This window comes from Rhinoderma darwinii, chromosome 11 (assembly GCF_050947455.1).
Source record: "Rhinoderma darwinii isolate aRhiDar2 chromosome 11, aRhiDar2.hap1, whole genome shotgun sequence".
Lineage (NCBI taxonomy): Eukaryota > Metazoa > Chordata > Amphibia > Anura > Rhinodermatidae > Rhinoderma > Rhinoderma darwinii.
Window position 1 is genome coordinate 49,581,212 of NC_134697.1, and position 20,477 is coordinate 49,601,688.

A 20,477-nucleotide genomic window follows, 5' to 3' on the forward strand; every position below is an offset into this window, starting at 1 on the left:
TTCTGTTAGGCTATGTTCACACAACGTAATTTATAGGCAGAATTTTTAGTGATTACCTTTATTTTAAAACATTTTTTTTGCCTCCTTAATTTCAATAAAATTGACATGACCCTTCTTTTTTTACACTATGCGTAATGTAATTGCACACAAAAAAAAAAGATCTGCGCTTGAGACACAGGACCGATGCATAATCCCATTAAAGCCGAAACGTAATCCCACTCCTTTATAATCTTATCACCGTCAAAGGCCAACTGGTTTTTAAATCAACCAGAATATGAAGATTTTCAATAAAACGTCACCTGAACTTTCTTGCCTTGCAGCATGGTGCCTGTGTAAATGCCATGGACCTCTGGCAGTTTACCCCTCTTCATGAAGCATCGTCTAAGAATCGTGTGGAAGTGTGTTCCCTCTTGCTTAGTTATGGAGCAGATCCCCACATGCTAAACTGTCACAATAAAAGTGCCATCGATTTGGCACCAACGCCACAGTTAAAGGAGCGATTAGCATGTGAGTACTGACGGTGTGTGATCTCCGTATAGGTTTAGCTGACTCTCTAGGTTTTTATTCCTGGTAGTGTAATGCAATGAACCACCCACCCAATTTACTGAAGTTGCAAGTCATAGGGGACTTCTTAAACATGTTCCTTTTATGGACTCCAGTATATACACTGTATAAAGGGGAATACTTGACTCATCTTGTTGGCCTAATATAGCCTGGTCCTCGCTTTTTTTTTTTTGGTCTAATTCTTTTGCGGTTTCTTCCCACACAGATGAATTTAAAGGTCATTCGTTGCTCCTCGCAGCAAGGGAAGCGGACGTCACTCGCATCAAGAAGCACCTCTCACTGGAAATAGTCAACTTCAAACATCCTCAGACTCATGAGATGGCACTGGTAAATCTCCCAATCAATATGTTTTTATAAAGGGAGCAGAATATATATTGAAGTACATTTTTATGTACTATCAAGGTATATTGACTTGAGCGCACATCTATAATTTTAGAACTCCGTTCCGGTGTCTATAGGTTTATTTTTAAAGAGGTTCTCCACGTAAATGTATTTTTGCAAAAATATGGTCAAAACAGCAGCAAGAGATAGGAGTATGATTTAAATTCTCTCTCCATAGGCTGTGGTAGAAAAAAAGATTTTTCTAAAAATATATTCCGATGGGGAACCTCCTTAATAGATTAGTGGAATAGCGTTAGTGCCATTTTATGCCTCTCACATTCAGAAGACCCATTCCCCTGCACATCCGTATAGATCAAAGGGAGCATCTCCACACAAGGGAAACATTCCCTAAGAACATTTGGGGGAATGTTTCTCCCTTTGATCAAAATAGACAAGCAAGAGGACGGGTCTCCCAAGCCTGATGAGAAAAAAGCAATCATCAAATGCATGTTTTTTTAATTATTTTTATTTTTTTTTGAAAAATTTTATTTTGGTGTTCGTTGTTCAAAACGTATTTACTATAGCCAGATTTTACTAATAGTATCTTTTTTGTCTTTTTGATTGACATCGGTAAGAAAAAGAAAAAATACAAGTAGTTAAATGTTCTCAAATATAATATAACCCGCTCTTGGTTTTATCTGCTGTATTACTTTTAGGTTTATTCACACATGACTGATTCATTGCAGAGATTTCTGCAACAGAAAAATCTGCTGCAATCCTGTGAATGGGGTTGTTTCTGCAGCATGTGCATAGATTTCTGCAAGCCCCATGCATAAGAATGGGACAGTTGAAGAAATGTCTGCACCAAATCTTGTGCTTGTGGATATACCCTTAAAGCACCTGCATTGCCATTTTATTTATTATAACTTTTTCCCATGAGAGAATTCCCCCCCACGCCTCTGTTAGCCTGGAAAATCAATGTATGTCAAAGACTAGAATGAAAAAGCACAGATTCCACATTTTTATGCAGTAAGCTATGCACAGGTCATCTGTCTAACCCCTCTTCCCAGTAAAGCAATACTCCAGGGAAAACAGGCTTATCTTCAGCATTTTCCATAAAAAAGCAGTTAAAATGTGTTCAAGAAGGGGATTTTGAGTGGTGGTGTTGGGGGGGGGGGGAGGGGTCCCCTGTAAAACCGTGGTAATTTGTCACACTGCCATAGCGTGTCAGATTTAGTGCAGAAATGTCTGTGACTGTCCCACTCCTCTGAATGAAGCTTGCAGTAATCAATGCACGTGCTGCAGAAACCACTCCATGCAGATGAATGGAATCTATTTTTGGTGGCAGAAATTTTTGCAACAATACCCTAACAACCAGTGTCTGAATAAAATCCACTGCTTGGATTTGGGGAAAATTGACTTCTGTATTGTGAAGTTATGTTCAGGTGAAAGAGGGGTGGGGACACCTCCCTCACCATCTTCCCCCACCAGTAAACACATTCAGCTGGTATATTTTAACCACTTTGAGCTCCACTACATACTATTCCGTCATGGTAAGTGCATCGTTCGCGCTCAGTGACGGAATAGCACGTCGCAGGAGGAATGGCCATTTTGGCCATCCTCCTGACACAGGAGCTGTGACAACTTCTGTCCCCGTTGATTAACCCCTTAGAAGCTGCTTTCAATATCGCGGCTTCTTAGGGGTTAAACCACCATCGACTACATGATCGCTGACGGCCATCTACGGAAGCCTAGTGGGTCCTGAAAGTCAGGACCCACTATGCTTGCTGTCAGTGAGTAGCTGACCGTTCTAATACACTGCACTACGCATGTAGTGCAGTGTATTAGAATAGCGATCAGGGCCTCCTGCCCTCATGTCCCCTAGTGGGATAAATGAATAAAGTTTAAAAAAAGTTGTGTAAATATAACAAAAAAGTTTTCAAAATAAAAATCCCCCTTTTTCCCTGATCAGTCTTTTATTATTAATAAAAATAAATAAACTATACATAATTGGTATCGCCGCGTCCGTATCGGCCTGAACTACAAAAGTATTTTATCTATCCCGCGTGGTGAACGCCATAGAAGAAAATAATAATAAACCATAACCGAATCACAATTGTTTGGTCACTTTACCTTCCAAAAATGGAATAAAAAGAGATGAAAAAGTCCTCGCACGGCTTTCTTGATGGAAAAATAAAAAAAAGTTCTGGCTCTTAGAATAAGGTAACACAAAAAGTAAATGATTTCTTATAAAAAAAAATTATTGTGCAAACGCCATAAGACATAAAAAAAAACTATAAACATCTGGTATCACCATAATCGTATCGCCCCGCAGAATAAAGTGAATGTCATTTATAGCGCACGGTGCACGCAGTAAAAAAAAAAAATAGAATAAAAAACAATAGTAGAATTGCTGTTTTTTAGTCACCACGCCACTTAAAAATAGAATAAAAGCTGATCAAAAAGTTGCATTCACCCCATGAATTCCTCAAGGGGTCTAGTTTCCAAAATGGGGTCACTTTTAAGGGGTTTCCTCTGTACTGGTTGGTACCTCAGAAGCTCTGCAAATGCAACATGGCGTCCACAAAACCAATCCAGCAAAATCTACATGCCAAATAGCTCTCCTGCCTTTCTGAGCCCTGCTCTTTGTCCAACCAGCAGTTTATGGCCACATATGGGGTATTGCCGTAATCGGGAGAAATTGCCTTACAATTGTTGGGGAGCTTTTTGTCCTTTATTCCTTGTCAAAATTAAAAATTTCTTACCTTTTATTGGAAAATGTGATTTTCAATCGCACAGCCTAATTCCACAAAATGCAGCAAAAAAACAGTGGGATCTAAATGCCCACTATACCCCTCGATAAGTTCCTTGAGTAGTGTAGTTTGCCAAATGGGGTCACTTTTGGAGGGTTTCCACTGTTTTGACACCGCAAGACCTCTTCAAACCGGAGATGGTGCCTAATTAAAAGGAGGCCTCAAAATCCACTAGGTGGTCCTTTGATTCGGAGGCCAGTGCTTCAGTCCATTAGCGCACTAGGGCCGCATGTGGGATATTTCTCAAAACTTAATAATCTGGGCAATAAGTATTGAGTTGCGTTTCTCTGGTAAAACCTATTTTACAGAAATGTTTTTAATAAAAAGCATTTTCTGACAAAAAAAATAAATTTGTAAACCACCTCTACTTGGCTTTAAATTCCTGTGAAACACCTAAAGGGTTAATCAACTTTCTAAATGCGGTTTTGAATACTTTGAGGGGTCTAGTTTCTAAAATGGGGTGTTTAATAGGGGTTCCTAATATATAGGCCCCTCAAAGCAGCTTCAGAACTGGTGCCTAAAAAAAAAAAAAAAGGCTTTTGAGATTTTATTCAAAATATGAGTTGCTGCTTATGTTCTAAGCCTTGTAACGCCCTAGAAAAATAAAATAATGTTCAAAAAAATTATGCCAACCTATAGTAGACATGGCAAATGTGAACTTGTAACTATTTTGTGTAGTATAACCCTTTGTCTTACAAGCAGATGCGTTTCAATTCAGAAAAATGCTATTTTTCAAATTTTCACAAAATTTTGCTATTTTTCACCAATAAACACTGAATATATCGACCAAATTTTACCACTAACATAAAGCCCAATGTCTCACGAGAAAACAATCTCCGAATCGCTTGGATAGGTTTAAGCATTCCGAAGTTATTTCCACATAAAGTGAAATATGTCAGATCTGAAAAATGGGCTCTGAGCCTTAAAGGCAATGTGTTGCCAGAAAAACATGTTGTTTTTTTTTAAATTAAACATTTAGTGTGTGGGTGATTAAACATTGTTCACATTTTTTTTATTTTTTTCACGAGTCAGGAAATATTATAAATTAATTCTAATTTATAAAATTTCCCATTTCTGGTCACTAGATGGAGCTATTCCCAAAATTGCAGCATTGCAAAATTGGGTAAAAAGCCCTCGCTCTAGTGAGCGCTCAGCATCCCCCCCTCCTTTATCCTGGCTAGTGCCGGGATAAACGAGGGGTTTGAACGGTGTAACCTCCTACACTGTGTGTCGCCATTTTTTGAGCTAACACACAGTGTAGTAGGTTTACATACAGTAGTAAACACACACAAACACGAACATACATTGAAATCTCTTACCTGCTCCTGCCGCCGCGGCTCCGTCCGCTCCGTCTGCTGCCGCTGGTCCAAGTGCACAAGTCCGGAAGCATAACTACAAAAATGGTCATAACTTGGCCAAAAATGCTCATTTTTTAAAAATAAAAACGTTACTGTAATCTACATTGCAGCGCCGATCTGCTGCAATAGCAGATAGGGGTTGCAAAATCTGGTGACAGAGCCTCTTTAAGGCACAAACTCCCTTGTTGTGTTTAAAATATATTATTATTAATTATTATTATATATTATTTTTTTAAGCACTCGATTGGTATACAGTTAAAAACAGTTTTGTATCTGTTTTATGGATATATTTTATTGTGTCGTGTGATGGAGACAAGTGAGAGATTATCGGAGTTTCTAGATTATTTGATGCCGGATTAAAGGAATTTTACTCTTCAAGCGACTACTGGCAGGACACTATTGAATTGCTGTTTTTCTGTAAGTATTTATATTTTTATGTATTCTATGTTTTATAGCATTTTGCTGCAACATCTCCATACCCGAAGAGGAAACAAGCATGTGACCTGCTTCTTAGGAAAGGGGCGAATGTGAATGAGAAAACCAAAGAGTAAGTCTTGTTCTATTCAAGATTTCTATATTCACTCAATCTAAAGTAGTTTTAAAAATCCAATCTTTTTTTCTTTTGCCCACAAAAGCTTTTTAACCCCGCTCCACGTTGCAGCAGAGAAGGGCCACAATGATGTTGTAGAAGTATTGCTGAAACACGAGGCAAAGGTAGGAGTTGTCTGCTGTAAAGATTGTCTATAATGATTAAATGCCACACAGTAGTGAGGATTCACCGAGCCGCCATGGCACAAGGAGCGAGTGATATTTGCTTCCCGTGATCGCCAAAGAAATGTGCAATACTTAACATTATACATGTCTATAGTTTTCTTCATAAACTTTTATCTAGTGATTGCTATTAACATTTAACGGTGTATGTGTTTTGTTTTTTTTTCTCCTATGGATAGATGAATGCGTTGGACAACTTGGGGCAGACATGCCTCCATCGTGCTGCCCATTGTGGCCATTTGCAAACCTGCCGAATTCTCTTGAACTCAGGATGTGACCCAGCAATTCTATCACTACAGGGTTTTAATGCCCTTCAAATGGGGAATGAGAGTGTGCAACAACTCTTACAAGGTACTGATTTCATGCTTTTACCATAAACTTTTTTTTGTTTTGTTTTTTATATGTTATTCGCTTTGTTTTGTAATACTTTCAAATAAGGCTTTTTTAGCAAGTGCTTTGCATTCATTATTTTTTATTTTGTTACCAGAAGGCTTATCGTTCAATAATACCGATATAGATCGACAGCTGCTGGAAGCGGCAAAAGCCGGAGATCTAGAAATAGTAAAAGTGAGTGGTTGTGCGTGTCTCCTCTGTAGAATATTACCTGTGTTGTGAGCTCTGGAGCGTTAGATTGAACCACATGTCTATTGGGATACATTTCGTACATACTAAAGTAACACTTATTTTATACTTTGTAAAGGTTTACTTAGTGGTTTGCAGTGTTGCTTTGCGGACAAGGGTCTGATGTGAGTGATAACTCATGTACAGTGATGCAAAATATGTTGCTGCTATATAAGCAAAAGGGGATAATTATTTTTTGAACATTATCAGTTGTCTTGTAAAAAATGTATTGGGTTGAAGTTAATTTAGTCCACTAAATTGCTATAACTTTTTTAACAGGACTTGTCACTGTCACATGAGTTGAACTGGATATCTGACCTGAATTGCGCGGCCTCCCTGATTCGAGAGCTGTTTTTGTTTTTTCTGTACCCACCCATTTCAGATATATGGCCCACTGTTGTGTTGACTCCCAATATGCTGATTTGTTGTAGTTTGCCGACTGACCAGTCAGTGCGACGCAGCTTTGAGGGTAGTTCACCCCCTGTTGGCTAACTACAGCAAATTAGCATAGAGGGGGTCGTGTTTGCGACAGTGGGTCATATCTCTGGAATGGTAGGTCGGGGAAAAATAGCGCTGGAATCAACGAGACAGAGCTATTCAGCTCATCAAACCGTTCAACTTACATGATGTAGTAACAGGTCCTCTTTAATGGTAAAGAACAGCTTCCTTTGGACTTGATCTAATGATATTGTAAATATCTTTATTTGATACAGGCGATTTACTGTTCAGTTATTTCTGTGTCAGGGTTTTATGTAAAAATTGCCTTTTTCTCTCTTCTAGAAACTCTGTAACGCACATATGCTTAACTGCAGAGATGTAGAAGGGCGTCAGTCTACGCCCCTTCATTTTGCTGCAGGATATAATCGAGTGGCTGTAGTGGAGTACCTGCTGCAACACGGTGCTGACGTCCATGCAAAAGATAAAGGGTAAGCGGTTACCAGGCTTATCAAGGATGGCACCCACAATCATGTGCATCACATTTGGACAGAGTTGTCCCCATTTTGTTTTGTTTCTTTACACTTTTACATTGAGAAACATTTTTTATGTTGGTTTCAGATGTGCTCTTTGTATTTAGTCTATGGTTGCTTGTATTTTAGACATTAAACAGCAATTTTTTCTAAATTTGGTTCTTCCTGTAAAACAAACCTTTAACTTGTTGCATACACATCGGCACTCCAAATGCCACTTATATTGCCTTAGTGAGATGCCCTAGATGCACTGCAAATATGGCATGTGATGGAGCATGGCAAGTAAAAATCCAGAGTCCCATTCAGAGGTACAGTATGGGCCCATAGCAGATTATATATGCTAACACTATATATAAACCATATGTCATGGATGCTTAGTAGTGCCGTATGCGCAACCAAAGTATAACACCTGCAGCAGAAAAAAAAATCTCCCAGCTGGCATAAATGTTTTCTTTTGAAGTTGTCGTCCCCCCTCCCAACACCCCAATTTGTGTAATTTTTAGTTTTTCTTCTTTCAGGGGCTTAGTACCATTGCACAATGCCTGTTCATATGGACACTATGAGGTAGCAGAGCTGCTTGTTAAACATGGAGCAGTTGTTAATGTTGCAGATTTGTGGAAATTTACACCTTTACATGAGGCTGCAGCAAAAGGGAAATATGAGATTTGCAAGCTACTGCTTCAGGTATGACGGTGCAAAACTATATGATGTCAAGATTGCTTTTTTTGTTTTTGTTTTTTAGCCTATCAAACAAAGCGGCTCACCATTCACCTGAGCACTTCTGCTTCTTTGTTTTAAAGATCGGTGGGGGTCTCATTGCTCGGACCCCCAACGATCAAAACGTTAACGTGTCACTATGACATCAGACGTTTTTTGAACGTTTAGTTACATATTTAAGAGTTCCAAATTAAAATGTATTTGAAAAAAATAAATTCTGGTGATTTTTTGCAGATCTTATTCATTACATAATCTAACTTGTCTAAGATTCTGCTTGGCACAGATCTTCTACACTCATTCATCAGCAGAAAGAAACTCTTGACTGTATAGAACATATTTGTAGTTCAAGCTACTGCATTACATATTGACTTATGTACACACTGAGTCTATCTAATGGTTCAAGTTAACATTCTGAAGTATAGCTTGATTTTAAAGAGGCTCTGTCACCAGATTTTGCAACCCCTATCTGCTATTGCAGCAGATCGGCGCTGCAATGTAGATTACAGTAACGTTTTTATTTTTAAAAAACGAGCATTTTTGGCCAAGTTATGACCATTTTTGTAGTTATGCAAATGAGGCTTGAAAAAGTCCAAGTGGGCGTGTTTAAAAGTAAAAGTCCAAGTGGGCGTGTATTATGTGCGTACATCGGGGCGTTTTTAATACTTTTACTAGCTGGGCGTTCTGATGAGAAGTATCATCCACTTCTCTTCAGAACGCCCAGCTTCTGCCAGATCACGCTGTGACGTCACTCACAGGTCCTGCATCGTGTCAGACGAGCGAGGACACATCGGCACCAGAGGCTACAGTTGATTCTGCAGCAGCATCGGCGTTCGCAGGTAAGTAGCTACAGTAGCTTCCCTGCTCTAATTACAGATTACAGGCAGACGCTCCTCCCTCCCTGCACACTGTCTGAGGCCGGATTACACCAGCGTGTGCCTTTTGCTTGCGCAAAAAACACATGCTCAAAAGGTACATAACCGTTCCGTGTGTCAGCCGTGTATGATGCTTGGCTGTGTGATTTTCGTGCAGCCGCCATCATTATGACACTGTTTTATATGTTTGTAAACAGAAAAGCACGTGGTGCTTTTCTGTTTTCATTCATACTTTTTACTGCTGTTGCGCGAATCACGCGCATACCACGGAAGTGCTTCCGTGTGCTGCGATTGATTTTCACGCACCCATTGACTTCAATGGGTGCGTGATACGCGAACACACAAATATCGGACATGTCGTGAGTTTTACGCAGCGGACACATGCTGCATGAAACTCACTGACAGTCTGCACGGCCCCATAGACTAATATAGGTCCGTGCGAGGCGCGTGAAAATCACACGCGTTGCACGGACGTATTACACGTTCGTCTGAATAAGCCCTAACACAGTAATAATCATCATTATCCTTTGTGCCTCCATCTATCCTTGATCTAAGTACAGGCAGCCATCTCCCTCCCCCGCCCCTTCCACAACCTGATAAATGTCAGGGTATGTTCACAGGCAAAGACGTCTCAAAATACGGAGCCGTTTTCAAGAGAAAACGGCTCCTGATTTTCAGAAGTTTTTTGTGCAAATCGCGATTTTCGCTGCGTTTTTTTTTACGCCCGTTTTTGGAGCTTTTTTCACTACAGTCTATGGAAAACGTCTCAAGAGGTTTCCTGCACTTCCTTTTCGCGGTCGTTTTTTTATGTGTAAAAAACACATCAAAAAACGCTCCCTCGGAACAGAACGCCGTTTTCCCATTGAAATCAATGGGCAGATGTTTGGAGGCGTTCTGCTTTGGATTTTTCGGTAGTTTTTCGGGAGTTTACGGCCCGAAAAACGGACGAAAATAGGCCGTGTGAACATGCCCTAAGTTTGCCCACTCCACCTAAGTCAGACATCTTGGTACACACAATCCAGTCAGCACATTTACCTCACCTGCTGCCGGATCTATTCCAATAGATCCTGTATTAGGCCCTGTTCACACTGAGGTTTTTTTGCTGGCAGAAAATTCTGCATCAAGATTCTGTCTTGAATTTGGAGGCAGATTTTGACCTGCCTGCACGCCGTTTGCCACGTTTTTTGCCCGCGGCCATTGAGGGAAAAAGAAGCGACATGCCCTATCTTCGGGCGTTTACTCCTCTGACCTCCCTCTGACATCTATGGGAGACATAGAAAGCGTTTTTCGCAGCGTTTTTGCCCGTTGCGCTCAATGCCCCCGGGCGAAAATCGTGGCAAACGGCGTGGAGGCAGATCAAAATCTGCCTGAAAATTCAAGCGAAATTTTGAGGCAGAATTTTCTGCCTGCAAATAACTGTGTGAACAGGGCCTTACAGTGAAGCCAACACCAAACACTACTCCAAACAATGGTAAAACGTTTCTTTTTTTTTTTACATCATTTACTATAAATGTATGTAAGGCCCCATACACACTAACGTGCTTTTGTGGGCGCAATTCCCCCGAAAATCCACGAGAGAATTGCGGCCCCATTCACTTCTATGGGCCCATGCAAAAGACCGTGGTTTCCAAGGTCTGTGCATGGCCCAAGACCCTGGACCGCGGAAAGACATGTCTTATTACGGCCGTGTTCTGCGGTCCAGGCTCATAGAAAATAATGGACGCGGCCATGTGCACGGCCCGCGAATTTGCGGGTGATCTTTGGGAGTGTCACGTCGACCCAAAGATCAGGTCGACCCAAAGATCACGGCCGTGCACATGGCTACGGTCGTGTGCATGAGGCCTTAGTGTGTCTCACTATTTATATATATTTTTACATATCAAATTTTGTGTATGTGCGTGTGTATATATATATATATATATATATGTGTGTGTGTGTGTGTGTGTGTGTGTGTGTATATATATATATATATATATATATATATATATATACACACACATACAAATTATATATATATATATATATATATATATATATACACACACATACAAATTATATATATATACACACACACACAAAATTATAGATTTATATGGATATATATATACACACACAGTGCGGGAACTACAAGTGTGAAGAAGGATGAGAAGGTGTGGACGACGAGATTGTCAGAGGAGGGGGCGTGTTCTGTGATTGATGACGCTCCGTGTCTTTGCTAAGACAGCACTTTCGACTGTGTAAAGACACGGCGCGTCATCAACTACCTTTAGGCTCTATTCACACGAGAGGGTCTGAGTGTCGGCCTATAAAAAACGGCGGTTTTGGTCAGTTTTCTCGGCCGGTTTGCATCTGTTCGGTTCCGGGCCATGCTTTCGCTTTTAACCCGTTTTGTACCCATTTTTTTCCTTGTCCGTTTTAAAAACGGATGAATTTCATTTGTCAATTTCCTGCCACACACTGCCCCCTGTAGGCAATGCCACACATCCCCCTTCTAGGCAGTGCCACACAGCCCCCTGTAAGTAATGCCACACAGCCCCCTGTAAGTAATGCCACATAGCCCCACCTGTAGGTAATGCCACATAGCCCCACCTGTAGGTAATGCCACATAGCCCCCCCTGTAGGTAATGCCACATAGCCCCCCCTGTAGGTAATGCCACATAGCCCCCACTGTAGGCAATGCCACCCCCCCTACTTTCCTGTAGGGGACGGCTCTGGAGAAATCCCTCACTTCACTGTCCATATATGAACAGTGAAGTGAGGTACTTCTCCTGGAACGGAATCCCCGGCTACATTGCCGGGGATTCCGCTTCAGAAGTCACTGACGTCACTGTCATATATGGTCACAGTGAAGTCAGTGACTTCTCCTGGAGCGGAATCCCCGGCCACATCGGCGGGGATTCCGCTTCAGAAGTCACTGACGTCACTGTCCATATATGGACACAGTGAAGTCAGTGACTTTTCCTGGAGCGGAATCCCCGGCCAATTCGCCGGTGATTCCGCTTCAGAAGTCACTGTGTCCATATATGGACACAGTGAAGTCTGTGACTTCTCCTGGAGCGGAATCCCCAAACCCGGGCTTGGGGATTACGCTCCTACAGTGACCAAATAAACACCCTCCTCCTCCTCACATGCGCTTCGGACTGTGAGGAGGAGAAGGAGAGAGCGAGCTACAGTAGACACGGCCGTCACAGTGCACACCGATACCACATACTAAAACTTGCGCATGCGCAATGAAACTGCTGCTGAAGACCACGCATGCTCTAAGCAGATGGGGAAAACACGTGGTACAGTTATGACGTAACCGTACACTGTGAAAACCGCAAACCGGAAGTTAGGCGCGAATGGACGGGTATGCACAGGAAGTGCAAATTTTACATGGACAAGCGGTCACGCGACGGAAGAGGGGATACGACGATACAGCCAGCTAATCAAACGTAAGTACATTACAAAGTTAAATGTTTTTTATTGTTTAGTTTGATTAAAAGTAATTTTTTACTTCTGGAAAACCCCTTTAAGATATTAAAGCTGAGCTCTGATTGTTTGCTTTGGATAACGATGCCATTTTTTTTTCTTTTAGACAGTGTTGATAAATGAAGCCCACTATTCTCTATTTTCAGAGATTTTTAAGTCGCCCTATAGCTTTTCCTCGAACGTATGGTTAACTACAATCTCTGCATACCCAGTTTTCAGATATTTACAGTTCTGAAATGTATAATTTCTCATTAGTATTCACTGGGAGACACAGTGCAATGGGTATAGGCCGCAGTCACTAGGTAAACATAGTGTGGCTCTCCCCAGTGGGCTATACCCTCTTCTGAGCACTCGACTCCAGTTTTTAGCCTAGTTGTCCGTAGGAGGCAGACCTGTCCTGCACTTCAGGGAATTAAGCTAGATTTTTTTTAAAAATTTTTCAGGTGCAGGGTGAGTTCCTCGTGTGTTCCACTTGGTTACTCCCCTGAGGGCGCTGGGCGGAAGGAAGTCACACTATTTTGGTGGATGTTCTTCCCATATCCGTGGATGCCCCACTATCTGGTGGATGTTTCCTGCCTTGGTCACCCAGTCCCCTATTATTACAGCACTGGCAGTTGTAGTGTGGCTGCCCGGCATCCTCATGTGTGTGATTTCCTAAGGGGTGACAGGCTGTGCCTGAAGACGACTGACAAGTTTCCATTTGGGCAGGCTGACCCAGTCTGTGTTCAGTGCCCTCCATCTAAACCACCACCGGATTTCCCAGCTCCCATGGTTAGTGAGCATATTACCCCCCAATGGGCGGCTTCCCTCACCCAGACGGTTGATAATCTCGCCCGCGCCTCTCCGGCCACCATGGATGCCTTACAACGCCTTCCTCAGCAATTAGTCTCAATTGTCTGACCTCTCTCAGGCACCACAATCCATTCAGGCCCCCAGACGTTCTTCCTTGGATTGCACTCGTTCTAGTTCTCCTAGTTTGTACCGCAAGGGGGGTTATTATAAAGCTTTTTTTTTTTTTTTTTTGTTCCACTTGGGGGCTACACTGTGATCATTTGATCGCTTTTATAATATACTGCAATACTTCTGTGTTGCAGTGTATTATTTCCTGTCAGTGTAAGCAGACTCTGGCATGGCCTTGCAGGCATTTACTGGAGGCAGAAAAAATCCAAAAATATACCTGATGTATAAATAACATCAAGTAGACAACAAGAATAATAAAATGTATAAATCTTTATTATCCGATACGGGAAAAATTACCCACAAAAAAACATACGTTTAAAACACAAAAAATTAAAAACACCCCGGATGGGAATGTTCACCAAGTCCCATGGTAATAGCCATGAAATTTAACAGTATTGCACCAATGTAATGGTGTGATAGAGTTAAACCAGAAGATCAGGTATCTAGAATGATCAACTTTAAACTGCAAAATACTATCATATAACTCAATAAGTATGAAAGATGACATCAATATATCAATGGGCTGTTCATTTACCTACGGTAGACATGGTGAAAAGAGCACACTCCGATCCGAGGACCATCTCGACGCACGTTTCGCTTCCTTCGTCAGGAGATGAAGTATGCTTAGTGTTTCCCCTCTTAAGTACACCTCCAAATGAGGTGATGTTTGCCGGCGCATGGCAGATCACGCCCATCTCCATGCGTCAGACCATCCGCGTCACGGCCGGAAGTTGTACCTGGAAACCAGGACTCTTTCTCAGACCTAGAGACAACTTCCGGTCTGACGCACAGGAGATCACGCGACCCGCACGCGCACCCATCTAGTACCCAGTAAGTGAAACACGAAGCGTACTATCAATAGGGGAAAAGTGTCATTTATAGTACCGTGTTTCCCCGATAGTAAGACACCCCCGATTGTAAGACGTATCGGGGGTTTCAGGGGGGTCGGCTAATATAAGCCGTACCCCGAAAGTGAGACATATGTCTTACTTTCGGGGAAACACGGGGGTATTGCCGCCTCCTGCCCACTTCCGCGCCGCCCCCCTCTCCATACGTCACCGCGCCGTCCCCTGCACTTGTCAATGCCGCCTCCTGCTTAAAATACGGTAATGCACACAGTATTAATCATACATCAGTAAAACATACACACTGGCATACTGGGGTATCATCTGCTGTATGTAACCCAGTGGGTATCAGCAGGTGTAACACTGGATTAAATACAGCAGGTGGTACTGTATCACACTGGGTTAGATACAGGTATAGGTACAGGTTTGCACTTTGCTGTGCCCACATGAGCTGTTTGATGGCTTAGGACGCGCCTATGCAAATTTACTCGGGCACGTCCCTACTCCAAAGAAACCTCCCCCCGCAATCCACAGGAACCTAAGAGTGTGGATGTTTATGATGATATTCCTGAGGATGATGACATGGTTGTCATGGAATAAATCTGTTTTATCTTCCAGTATTCCACTGTTCGTTCTTACCGTTTTTCATTGTTTTACATGTTATGCAATGTTGTAACAAGACATTCTTGGCACTTCCTTTTATAAAACTGTTTTGTGGTGAATACAATACTGTTCAGGTTGTTAATAAATGTTAATTTTATGGTTAAAACAAAAAATTCGACAATTTTTTTCCAATATAAGACATACCCCGAAAGTAAGACATAGTGGGGCTTTTGGGGATAAAAAGAAAGTAAGACACTGTCTTACTTTCGGGGAAACACGGTACCAGTCTCTAAAAAGCAAAAAAAATCCATGTACGTACACATGAAATAGACCTGATTATATCAGAATGTCCTTATATGAGTATAACAAAAATGGCAGAAATAAATCATTCATTAAATAAATAGATTAATGTCAAATGCATGACTATATAAATACTTAAATACCATCCATATATTAAAGTTCCATAAAAGATTATTATATAATACAAAATAGGACAAACACTATACCACCAGCTAGTCCAAATAGAAAAAATTCATTGATTAAATAAAATTATACCAATTCTGAATGTAAAAACCATATGTGTTAAAAAAAATAAATAAATATGTAAATTAAGAGGGCCAAACCGGACCAGACCCTAATGTAATTAATAAATATAAAGTGCACATTTATAGGTTAATGGGTTCGTGGATGATCTCAATCGGAAACCCGACCTGAAATCACGGGCTCCGACCCAAATGAGCATCCTGGATCCAAAAATAAGGTGAAAAACTAGTTCATACACACCGAATTATACGTACATAATATTTACAATAAATTATAAGACATTTTCATTCCATAAAATAAACACATAAATAAATACATAATAGCAAAAACCCATAGTGATTTCAATAAATATACATATGTATAAGGATATATAGTTAAATATCAAAATATAACACTAAAAGTGAACAGAATAGTACACATACAGCCACAAACAATTATATAAATAGATATACATTTATGCCCAGTAAAAGAGCGCTCAAATGTATATACGCGCATAAACTACCCATAATCTGAAAAAATCTCTATACACACATACAATTATATAAAAAAGGAGGGTAGGGACATACATATACAAATCCATTACTCGTATGACCGCTTATACATACAAAAAACGACATACATATACAACTCATATATATTCTATACAGCCATGCATTTTGTTCGTAACTTCATATCCTCCAGCATATATGATCATAGGCACTGTTCCATATAGCTCAGACCTTTTCGGTATTCGCTTTCTACAGAAATCCGTTATTTCGACACTAGCAACAAATTAAAAAACAGTATTAGTCCTAAACAGAATAATTTCGTTCAAACCCCTTGGGGACAATGTGTCTAAGGTGACAATCCATTTCATTTCCTTTCTCAGGAGATTTTTCACAGTATTCCCCCCTGCGGTTCCCAGCATAAAGCCGATCGATTCCCTTTACTGGAGGCAGACCTGGGGGCGTTTGTTGGGCCCCCAGTTTCCATAGACACCGATGGGGAAAGAGCGGGAGCCCTCTGCCTCTAAAACCACTGCCGCTATTGACCGCCGCATCTGAGGGGTCGAACAGGTCTGCTCCAAGCCCTCCGGTGGCTGAGAGCATACTTTATTCAGATGCAGCGCCATAAAAAGGCTAATGCCTCAGAATAATGCCCGTTAGAGACCGCCGTTAAAACGCCTATGGGTGGTCATGAACTGCTTAAAGGTCATGGAGACCTTTTGCACTGAAATATATATATATATATATATATATATATATATATATATATATATATATATATATATACAATTTTTTTTAATTCTTTTTTTTTTTTTAGGCCTCCTGCACACGACCATAGCCATGTGCACAGCCGTGATTGCACAGCCGTTCTTTTCAATGAGCCCAGACCGCAGAACACGGCCGTAATATGGCTTGCCCGTTCTTTCTGCGGTCTGGGCTCCGGGGCCGTGCACGGACCGTGAAAACCACGGTCGTGTGCATGGCCCCATAGGAATGAATCGGGCCGCCATTCTCCCGTGGATTTTCGGGGGAATTGCAGCCGCAAAAGCACGTTCGTGTGCATGGGGCCTTATTGTTCAATTGCTTACTAAATGCAACTTTCTAAATAACCTTTTTAGAAATGTCCTACCATGTTGCTGCGTAGAGTCTGTGTAACTCCTTCACCTATTTTAATTGTGCTGCAAATTCAGATGTAAATGAAAGAGAGCACTGCTCATGACAGGGGCTGACCTCTGCTCTCCCCCTTAGCAGATCGACAGAACACTGCTCCTGTCGGCAGTTGACATTATCTTCTCTCTCTGTTCTCCCCCCTTGTTTCCCTCCGTGTTAGAGATAGCAGCGTTTAGGGGGAGAAGGTTTTACATGCCAGATCAGGGTGTATTAGAGTGAACATAAGGAGAAAAGAACACCCGGAATCACAAGGGTTATCAGTGTAGAGAGATATCAGTACAGGAATGAAGCTGTGCTGATTTTTCCATGTCAAAGGTGTCCATAGCCTCGAAGGATCTACATACCATCTATTCTCAGAAGTAAAGAGATTGTTCCCCTGTACATATTTAGTTAATTACGTATAGAGTGGATTTATTTGCAAGTTGTGTCCACATCATTTTTCAACATGATGTAGTGAGAAAGCAAAACACTACTTTAGACTTCTAAAATGTTCTTTCTGCTCTCATATAAATAGCATGGAGCGGATTCAACAAAGAAGAACAGAGATGGTAATACTCCGTTGGATCTGGTAAAGGATGGAGATACAGACATTCAAGATCTTCTTCGTGGAGATATTGCCTTATTAGATGCTGCTAAAAGAGGCTGTGTTGCTCGAGTTAAGAAACTGTGCACACTGGAAAATGTCAATTGCAGGGATACTCAAGGCAGGCATTCTACTCCGTTACATTTAGCTGGTCAGTATTTATTATTTGTAAAGCATATCCTATTTTTTAAGTTGCTGTGTGACTGCTTCTTGGTGAGCTCCTTTTTTTTCTGCCCATGGGCATAAGACAGTAGTTCTGTTGTCCCCCAGAATTCGCCTCCATATGTGCAGTATCTAAATTTATATCCTTCACTTTGACCTAATTTCTGTACATGTTTAAGCAGCATTTAATTAAGGTACCACCAATTTTCTTGTCTCTAATTATGAAATTCTTGTCTGTATTTGTCTTTACCAGCTGGCTACAATAACCTAGAAGTTGCAGAATTCTTGCTACATTATGGCGCTGATGTAAATGCACAAGATAAAGGGGGACTAATCCCATTGCATAATGCAGCATCTTATGGGGTATGTTGTGATTTTAAAGCGTACGTAACTATTCAGGTGTCTTTTCCGAATAAGCTGTCGTGTGTGTACATGAGGAATAACGATATTTCTGGCCATTATATGACTTGTATGTGGCATTATTTAGCAGTTCTCCCCTCTGTTGGCTCTATCTCTAATTCTCCGTTGTCTGAGTTAGTGGGCGGAGCCTAACTGCTATCATATCTTCTATTCACTGCACACGCATATAGAAGAGGAGAATCCTGCTCTCCTATTTCTATCGCGTGTATATAGAAGCAGCAGCAGCTTGGAGGAGATCATAAAGCCGTAAATGAGCAGTGTAGCTGAGAATCCAACACTGGGGTGAGACATAACTTACCCGGAAGCTACGGCACGTCTGTGTTTTTTTTCTTTTTTTTTCTTCTCCCCCTCCCCTCTCCATAGACTTGCATGGGCTAAAGGAGAGCGCTTCTATGTAAGAGTGTCTCCCTCTCTGGTGGACCCAGTCCATCCATATATTAGATGGCTTATAAAATAAATGGCCTGCACTAAATCTATGGTCGTGTGCATTATTGCGTTTGAGGTTAGAAATTCATAAATGTGTGGCCAGCTGCAGCTGCCCCCGATACTAAGAGCAAATACAGGAGCCAGACCCGCAGTGATTAGCTGATCACTTTGCCTATTAGGTGTCAACATATAGTGAATGTCTGAATGAAAGGGTTTCTAGTTTCATACAGTTTATTGATCTGATTCTACATGTATTAATCGTTCATACTGTGCATTATATATAAATTTTGTGTTACTAACCAGTCAAGATGTTGTTGTTTGCAGCATGTGGACCTTGCCGCTTTACTTATAAAATACAATGCATGTGTTAATGCCACTGACAAGTGGGCTTTCACACCACTGCATGAAGCTGCTCAGAAAGGAAGAACTCAGCTGTGTGCTCTACTGTTGGCACATGGGGCAGATCCAACTTTGAAAAATCAAGAGGGACAAGCCTCATTAGACTTGGTTGCAGTAAGTGTTTTATAAATAACAAGTACAGCTATTTCTTTCTGTCTATCCTTGCATTAAGGCCCCATGCACACGACAGATTTTATCCATCCGAAAATACTGATCCATAGTCATTTATAGTCATCCGTAAATAATCTGCATACGGGGAACGGTGTCTGTAAATACAGTCCGTAATGCATCCATATTTACGGATCTGCAAAAAGAAGAAAACCACAAATAATATGTAACATTAGAAATGCATCCGTAATTACGGAAGCGCCCTTAGACTTCTATGGGGAGTCCGTGCCGTAATTACAGACAAAAAAAGAACATCTATCATTTCTACGGCACGGACTCCCATCCGTAAAAATGCGGAAAGGAATGGGTCTGTAATTACAGATGAAAAATACGGACATGTGCATGGGGCCTAAGATGTTGCTCATTACCCCTTAACTATTTACCGATCAACTCTGAATTAAGTTACAACAGGACAGGCTAACATCCGGCTTGTGTGCTTTTAAACCCAGGAAGCTGAATTTACATTGAATTTTGTAATTCTTTCATTAACCAGGCTGATGATGTACGGGCCCTCCTTGCCGCAGCTATGCCCTCAACTGCTCTACCAACATTTTATAAACCTCAAGTTATCAGTGTTTCCCAGCCCACAAACCCATCAGTGGGAGTTTTGTCATCTGTGCCCTCTAGTCCGCCAACCCTCTCTGCTGCCAGCAGCTTTGACAACTTGGCTGCCAGCTTCACTGATGCACCATCTGGAAACAGTAACGTTGCTGAGGGAGCTGACGGTTTAGAGAAAAAAGAAGGTAAATGGCTGTGTGAACAATGTTGGTGAATGTAGAATAGCCACACCTGTTAGCGTTTCCACTACAGAAGTTAAAAAAGACAAGAGGAATTTTGCAGTCTCTTACTAGGAATACACAACAAATAGAAGTAAACGGCATATGGAAAGTATGCTTTTAAGTCTAAAGGGGTTGTCCAGTCATGAGAAATTGATGGCCTTTTCTCAGGATAGACCATCAATATATAAACAGTGGGGGTCAGAGTCTTTCAAGCACAGAGAACCCTTCAATACTGCTGATCGGCGGGGGTGACGACAGTTGAGTCCCACTGATCAGATATTCATGGCCTATCCTGGGGATAGGCCATCAATTGATTGACTGAAAAACAGCTTTAACCTTTTTATTTACTTTAGTTGATAATCCTTTACATAATGTACGCTACCGGTCAAACGTTTTAGAACCTCAATTATTCCAGTTTTTATTGATATTTACACAGTTTAATGTCTCAAATGTACTTT

At 41.2% G+C, this 20,477-nt stretch overlaps 1 protein-coding gene across 1 annotated transcript in view; it reads left to right on the forward strand.

Annotated features, from left to right (window-relative positions):
- TNKS2 (tankyrase 2) overlaps positions 1-20,477 on the forward strand; it is a 53,481-nt gene that overhangs the window by 20,928 nt on the left and 12,076 nt on the right. Inside the window, exons 8-19 of the mRNA XM_075841410.1 lie at positions 321-507; positions 770-891; positions 5,512-5,603; positions 5,692-5,770; positions 6,007-6,178; positions 6,315-6,394; positions 7,229-7,374; positions 7,935-8,100; positions 17,597-17,816; positions 18,081-18,190; positions 18,998-19,186; positions 19,734-19,983. Coding sequence (XP_075697525.1) covers positions 321-507; positions 770-891; positions 5,512-5,603; positions 5,692-5,770; positions 6,007-6,178; positions 6,315-6,394; positions 7,229-7,374; positions 7,935-8,100; positions 17,597-17,816; positions 18,081-18,190; positions 18,998-19,186; positions 19,734-19,983 — 1,813 coding nt within the window. The remainder of the gene's footprint in view (positions 1-320; positions 508-769; positions 892-5,511; positions 5,604-5,691; positions 5,771-6,006; positions 6,179-6,314; positions 6,395-7,228; positions 7,375-7,934; positions 8,101-17,596; positions 17,817-18,080; positions 18,191-18,997; positions 19,187-19,733; positions 19,984-20,477) is intronic.